At 38.3% G+C, this 7500-nt stretch overlaps 2 protein-coding genes across 2 annotated transcripts in view; one reads left to right on the forward strand and one right to left on the reverse strand.

The window, feature by feature from the left end:
- The window catches only part of LOC138031414 (uncharacterized), a 3134-nt gene extending 253 nt beyond the window's left edge, over nt 1-2881 (forward strand). Inside the window, exons 2-5 of the mRNA XM_068879111.1 lie at nt 513-638; nt 857-1122; nt 2285-2408; nt 2828-2881. Of these exons, the coding sequence (XP_068735212.1) occupies nt 513-638; nt 857-1122; nt 2285-2408; nt 2828-2881 (570 nt within the window). The remainder of the gene's footprint in view (nt 1-512; nt 639-856; nt 1123-2284; nt 2409-2827) is intronic.
- A 342-nt stretch (nt 2882-3223) lies between these two features.
- Nucleotides 3224-6663, reverse strand: LOC138031415 (uncharacterized). Its single transcript, XM_068879112.1, has 4 exons — nt 6261-6663; nt 4961-5299; nt 3663-4283; nt 3224-3411 (listed from the first exon to the last, which is right to left on the reverse strand). Exons 1-4 carry the CDS (start codon nt 6661-6663, stop codon nt 3224-3226), a joined length of 1551 nt encoding a protein of 516 aa, XP_068735213.1.
- Between the last annotated feature and the right edge of the window lie 837 nt (nt 6664-7500).

The following is a 7500-nucleotide window of genomic DNA, read 5'->3' on the forward strand; positions in this document are numbered from 1 at the left end:
ACTCAAAAATAAGGTTTTATACCACAAACATTTCTTTTCAAATACTCGAACAGATAGGGAAAACAGAATTCTGGAGGCAATGATAAAAAGTAAGCCGGAACTGTATATGGACGAGTATCAAGACTGGTTTCAAACAATCACAGGTACCCAGATTAGCATTGCAACTATGTGCAGGTCGATACTTCGCCTTGGATTTACATATAAAAAGGTAACTCTAAGCTCAATGTATTTTCTTTAGTTATGTAAAGAAGCTTTGGGTAATTATAATCTTTGCTTTGCTGAAGTGCGTGGAAGCATCTACCCCGATTTAACGTGTTGTTGCTGGTTGTTGACAGCTGCTCGAGTTTTAATTGTAAAATATTAAGCTTATCACATCGATTTGTAACTTTAAAGTCGTCAGAACCAAGACTCTTTCGAATGGTTTCAACCGAAATATGAGCTTAGGAAGTGAATGCCAATGCTATTGAAAGGAAATATGGAGAAACTTATCTAGACACTTGTGTTCTCCATAGTTGCGGATCATTGCCAAACAGAGAAGTGAACTAGCAAGAGCAACTTACTGTCGCTTTGTAGCTGATATACCGCAGGAAATGTTCTTGTTTATTGATGAAACAGCAAAAGACAAGAAGAAGTTACAGGTAATTGCAGTATTAATGTAAGCTTGTCGTGGATTTGCACCATTAAATCTTCAAGTTGAAGACAATGTTAAAATACCTGAACCTGTCAGCCATTGGTGAAAATCTGCCACCCATCTCAAGTCTAACCTTGTTTTATTCCAAAATAACATATACTTACTGGACATTCCATTCCTAGGAATCTTTTTCTCTCTCTAAGTTTGAGTTTTCCACCCATATAGAGAGAGATGGGGCACTTCCGGCCAGGACTCAGTTCTCATGTTGTTGGAGACTTTGTTAGGGAAGAGAGGTATAGTGTGGTGGCTGCAATGGATATCAATGGCATTGTTGCTACTCACACTGTACCCAATGCATTCAACACTGAGGATTTTAACTTTGCCTTAGGAGAGCCACGTTCTGTTGTGGTAATGGACAACTGCAGAATACATGATTCTGATGTCACTATCAACATCATCCGCCAGAAAGGAGGAATTGCAGCATTCTTACCGTATGTAACCATACACACAATTCATATATTAAAGTGCCACTAGGATCAAATTTTTACCTCTTAATCTCTTACATGTAGATGTATCACAGAATTCTTTGCATGTATGTATACAAAGACTTAATGCAATGCAAATCAGTCTGTGACGTCTAACCGGGAATATACCCATGCCCCATACTAGCTCGGTTGTGGAACAGATAACGGCTGGATTTCGTAACTTTTACAACATAAAAAAGTCAAGATTTACTTTAAAAGGCGCAGTGTCTTTTGAACAGGTGCAAAGATTTATTTCAGCGAATAAAATATTTTGGGATGAGGTGCACTTTAAGTTTGAAAAATATGCATGTGAGATGACTGATGATGTCAAGCACTCAACCCAATATTACATCATGTATATAAATAGAGCTATCTTGGCCAATTTGCAGTGCAGACCATTGACACTTGGTAGGGTAATAGTTCTACAAAAAAAACACATACGGCTATAAAACATTTTGTTCCCATAGCAACTCGTTCTTTTCCAGTCTCAATGAGTGATTTTCAGCTCGAAAACCGTTAAGAAGGCCACAAACTAAAGCTAACATGTTTACATGCTTTTTGGATCATGTATATGAGGCACCATTTGCAAATATAAAAATGAAATGCCATAGGTAGCCAGAAATGCCTTTAATATTGGGGAGGTCTGGAACCCATAATGTTGCCATGGTAACAAAACTGTTAGGCTGAAATTGTGGAGCACATTTAGTAGTAATCAAACATTTCTGATACAAATTGGGTGAGATCTTTTTTCATCATATTGATCAAAATTTGGTTGAGTACATGCAGCATCCCTTGGCTTATTTGAGTATTTTTATAAACGTAAATGTAAATGAATATTTCTGAAACATAAAGAGATTTAAAAACAGTAAACATTTTTCCTCTCATGAAGGCTACTTGTCAATGTTTTAAAATGGCTTCGATAGAAAAGATGCGATTTTAGTCATAGGGGTCACTTTAAATGTGTTCTGCTTGTGTGCAGCAAAGATATTTGATGGAACCTGTCTGAAAAGTTCATATGAAGAAATATTGAAAAACATTTTCATGGCACTTATTGGCACTAAATGCTAATGAGTGCATCCACAACACGTTGAAGTAAATTAATTTAAAAACTGTTTTTTCCTTTTGGTAGGCCCTATTCCCCAGACCTGAACCCAATCGAGTATGCTTTTTCTTTGGCTAAAGCAATTCTAAAGAGAAACAGGCACGTCACAAGAATAAATTCAAAGTACTACATGGCTAGAGCTCTCGAGGAGGTAATTGAAATGTATAAAATGTGGAGTTCTCCATATTTTGATTATTTGGAGCATGACTATAAATTGCAGCCAAAAATTTGCTGACTGCAAAAACTGTCATACAGTTCAGTCCCTGATGTCGTCCCTTCTATTGATTAGATGCTTAGTTTTTATCCTCACAACATTTAAATGATGCATTCTCTGGTCCAGTGGGAATCCCCTTTTATCAAGTATGCAATTCAATTTCTTTGGGAAATATATTTTCAGCAATTCAACTGTACTGATCCTATGACGATAATTGGGAAAGGAGCATATTTTTCATGTCCAGAAGTGACACAGGTTAGCTAAAAATTGAATACTCAACCCACAAATTCCCTAAAAAGGTTTTCAATTTACACATGTAGTTGCATGTTTTACAAAAACTTTGTACTTCTTTTCAGATCACTGCAGATGATGCTCAGAGTTTCTTCACCGACAGTGGCTACAGATACTGAGAAAAAAATTTGCAAATAAAGCATTACAACACTTGAGTTTACACATTTTATTGACTCAGTAACTACTGACTGGTATGAACCCACATGATCTGCCAACTTAGTCTAACCCTAACAGTACACAGTCCAGTGATGTTATTTTTAAAACTATGAATTTGCACAAGAATATTAACAATCTATTATCAAGTTATGGAGCGAAATTTTGAATAAATTAGTGACAGATGTTTCCTTCAGAAGTGATGGAAGAAACTGTAAACACAACAATGACAGAATTTATTTCTCTGAAGACTTTGGAACAACATACTTTTCCTTTTGTTAACTGGTATCTAGGCCAATTCTCTTTATTTAAACAAATCCAAGTAAAATGGAACGATGCAACTGCTCATTCATTCCCAGTTGCTGAAGGCCTTCATTGTTCAAATGTGCTAGCACAGCACCGTCAATTTGCTGGTCTTGAAAGGACTGAACATATCTCCCCAACTTCAATGTTATCAATGCCTGTCCAACATCCTCAACACTCATTTGTAACAAACCTAAGAAGATGAGTAATGGACAATTATTTCAAATTAATAGAGTACGAGTAATCTCTTCTCATCATGAATTTTGAATTGTCCTGCACAAAGCAACCTGTTCCTTAACCCATTCATCAAAGTCAAAGGGCTCTGAATCATCACTTTCTGTTACATCAGAGCTCAGAGAATTACCATTTTCTGGCAACTCTCTAATTGACTCTGGTGAACTGGAGGACCATGAGGGTGGAGACCAAGTATTGTACTTAATTTGCCTTCTAGTGGGAAGAAGACTTTCCTCAGTGCACTGACCTTGGTTGTCTCCAGAGCTTTCTTTTGAACGCTGAATTGCAGGGGAACAAGGTGATGCACCATCACCAAAAGGGGTCTGACTGTTGGGGACAATGCAGACAACAGCAAGGCATGCATTGAAGATTGCTGTTGTCTCTCCCATCGCCTCTCTTCCTCACGTTGAAGGAGAAAATTGGTGAGTACATCATTTTGTCCCCTTGCACGTACAAATCCCATCCCTCTTTTTGGCAGGGGTTCTACATGAACCACAGTAAGATACTTTGACCAGTCAGGTTCTTCGTGGCATCCTGACAGTGTTCCATCTTGTATCAAATCAGTCCACAAACTGAGATGCTTTATTCCGTATCGATCTAGGGTTCCAGCTTGTTCGAGAGTCTTGCGAAGTTCCACATGACAGGTATTCCAATTGCTGTTGCCTGGCTTAAGTTTGCCTTCACCTTTGCCTTTCAGACACTTTTGATAAGCAGCTTCATCATCACTTGCACCACTGTCACTGTCTGCTGGAGGGAATGTTTTCCTTCTTTTGGCTCTTTCATCATGAGGCATGATGGCTCTCCTTACTGCTGCTGATGAGTTTCCACCACCTCAAATAGAAATAGACCTTAGTATTATGCCCTATTTCAGACCATGTGAAGATACTGTTTAGAATTCTTGCTTTCCAATTTTCAATTAGTCACATGCATATGAATAATATATATATATATATATATATTCTATCATTAGAGAATATCAGCTGATCTGAAATGGGAGAACAAACTGGCAAGAATATAAAGTCTATCAATCCAAACTGTGAAAACAATAATGAAATATTCAATATACCGGTAACTTGTATCCAAGACAAAAAGACTACATGTTCTTTAATTGCTTCATCAGAATAGTTAATTTCATATTCCTTATCTACACATTTCTACTGTTAATTTTCAACTCTAATCAGTGCAGTTCAAACAAGGTGAAAAGCAAAAAGAAATCAGTGAGAATATTAATATCCCTTGCCATATTTAAAAATAAAACAAACCACAGGAAGAGAAAAAAACAATTGCCCCAAGGTACATGTAATTATTGATAACTGTTCCTAATGACTCAACTTCTTGTGAAACCCAAATAAAAAGTGCACAATCAAATGTTTACAAATTTATTAGCAGCAAATAATTGAAGTCACTCCAGAAAAACAATTGTTTGTGATAATTTATGCAAACATATGCATCCACAACTTAGAGTATGACCATTATAGTTTATAGAAATACTGAACTAAGGGGCTTACTGGAAATCGTTGCCACAGCCAGCCTTAGATTCTTAACAGTTCCCCCTTGGCTGTATTCATCTTTAGCTGTGTTTAAATCAACATCGGTGCACAAGGTGTGGCACTGCTTTCCTTTCTTGGGAAGCCAAAAAAGACCCGCTTTAATGCAGACATCTGGGATTTGTTGCCGGATCAACTTCTTGATGGCATTAAGATTAACCAGAGAAGAAACATCATGTATAGTGTACACTGGTCCTTCTGCTGTCGAAGGAGGTTTTACTCCCGCAGTTACATAGATATTAAAGGTATAATCATCAGTATTTTGCAGGCGGGGAGATGATCGGGTGGGAGTTGCATATCCTGTAAAAACACCAATATTTTAATAATTCGAGAACAATGCAATGCCATCAGGATTTTTGCCAAGCAAATGGATGAATACAGTAAAAACCCGCATGTAAGAACCTAGTGGTTTCGAAGCCTGCTGGCAGAAATTTCCCATTTTTATACCCTTTAATACAAGAACCTGTTTAGCCAAGGAAAATTTATTAGATTCTTACATGTGAGTTATGGGATATTTTCATAAGCATTTGTAACAAGAAGTATAACTTTACTGACTTTATAGTGTATATAATTGTTTAGTTAGTCTTGCTCAAGGCTCATGACATGACAATGCTGTATCATAAGGGACCAAACCTATTTTTTCTGCTTGTACAGGAATGGTTTCTACTGAAAAAAACCTTATTAAGAACCAACTTTAGCCTACATTGCCAATAACTACCCCCAATTATAACAACCTGTTTTGCCAAACTTGAGAAAATGTAGGTTCACAGATAAGCCACGATTCCATTTCTTTTTCGCGGCCAATTCGGCGGTACGCTCACTGGATTCACCACAGGAGACAAAAAAAACACTAAACGTGAGATGACAGAAATTGTCGCTGGGAAAAAATATTTCAAGTCTTCAGCGATCGGTGGCGAGAGCCAAACTAGCAAAACTACATTTATTGACAGGAAGATGAGATGTTCTTTACTTGTTTGTGTTCATTTTAGTGTCCTTTATTGGCGTATTTTCATTCAAGATTCAAAATTTTTTATTTTTGGTGAGCACAGATAACACCAATCATGATGACACCGTGAAACGCACATGTTTTTGTCGCCCCACCGAATGGACGCAAATTTAGCAAGGCAAGACTACGTTTGGCAACAGTTAAACATTCGTGAGACTAAACTTTCAAAAATAAGGGGATAAGGTAAAGAAATTGCAATTTGCCACCGAAAATCTTACTTCCCCAGTCAAATGTTGCTACTTGTAGTGTACTCACCCCTTCTGTGCCAGTCGCAGGCCAACTTAATAATGGCAGTACTTCTTTTTCCATTCTTCTGGCGTAAAGGGTACTCCAGCGATGCTGCTAAAACCCCATCATCCCCCACCAGGCCTGTTAACGACAGAGATCGCGAGCTTTTGTTCACAACATATATTTTGTCAACAATGACAGCGCTAAGAGCAACAGATTCCACTTCAGCTACCGAACGTCGAATTGCCCCTTTCCACGCACTAAAGGATTCTTCATCTGGCAAAAAACAGTTCGATGGAACGCCTTTTGCTTTACCCTCCTTCGTTTTTACGTAAAGCTGGGCCTGCCTCCCCCTTATTGTAGCAGACACCTCGCTTGGAGCCTCACTAGTATCCGTCTCGGCTACCTCACCACAGTTACTTTCCTCCATTTTCCACCACGTGCAAGTGCTTCTTCTCAGAATCACGTGATCATGGTCGAATCATGACAGGCGAGTCATGCACGGGCGAATCATGTTTCAAAAACCCGGGTCTATACACTGCACTGAAATCGGCTGTAATCGCTTGTGACTTGATGACGTGCCCGGTTCACGACCACTTTCACCTCTATGTCAGGCTAAACTGTGGACATTCATTCCACGAACAGATGTGTTTACAGCGTGTATGTCCGGTTTGTCATCCCCTCCTTCAGAGGAAAATTGAACAGCTCTCTACAACAATAAATAGGTAAGATATGGATCTCACACTACATGTTAAGTGAAATTAAATTTGCTCTCATTGTTTTCATACCTGTACACGACATACTCAGTGATGAGCTTTGTCAATTTCATTTTCACTGATTTCCAAATATCTCAAATGGAAATGAACTCAATACAAACTTGATGATCAGTTCAAGCACATCACTTTTCAAAATTTGTTCGTTGGAGTCAGCTTCCTGTTCGGCTATCAGATGAGAAGCTAAGTTGTCTGGGCTTAGATTTACTATCACCTTATCTACGTCAATCATTGCCTCACTAGCAATGAGTGGTACAGTAGTTACTATCTGCTCATTTAGTGAGTTATTGTTCATAGATATACGGCTGGCCCACACGTGATCCAGTAAATTGTTGCCATGGTTGGTCAATTGGTTATCTTCAATCGTTAAGTTATTACTTAAACTGTCATCATTGATGAGTCTGAGGCCATGGAGACAAACCTACATAATGCTCTCCATGGTTATCCGCAAAGTGGCCTACATAGATAGTCGCTGTAGCATTACTTGACACAGG

This window comes from Montipora capricornis, chromosome 14 (assembly GCF_036669925.1).
Source record: "Montipora capricornis isolate CH-2021 chromosome 14, ASM3666992v2, whole genome shotgun sequence".
NCBI lineage: Eukaryota > Metazoa > Cnidaria > Anthozoa > Scleractinia > Acroporidae > Montipora > Montipora capricornis.

Excerpts from the sequence above, each read along its gene's own strand:
- LOC138031415 (XM_068879112.1), bottom strand. The coding sequence starts at position 6,663 with ATGGAGGAAAGTAACTGTGGTGAGGTAGCCGAGACGGATACTAGTGAG. Across the intron at positions 4,284-4,960 it reads GGCTGTGGCAACGATTTCCA|GTGGTGGAAACTCATCAGCA; the intron begins GTAAGCCCCTTA and ends TTTCTATTTGAG. Across the intron at positions 3,412-3,662 it reads AGTCTTCTTCCCACTAGAAG|GTTTGTTACAAATGAGTGTT; the intron begins GCAAATTAAGTA and ends TCATCTTCTTAG.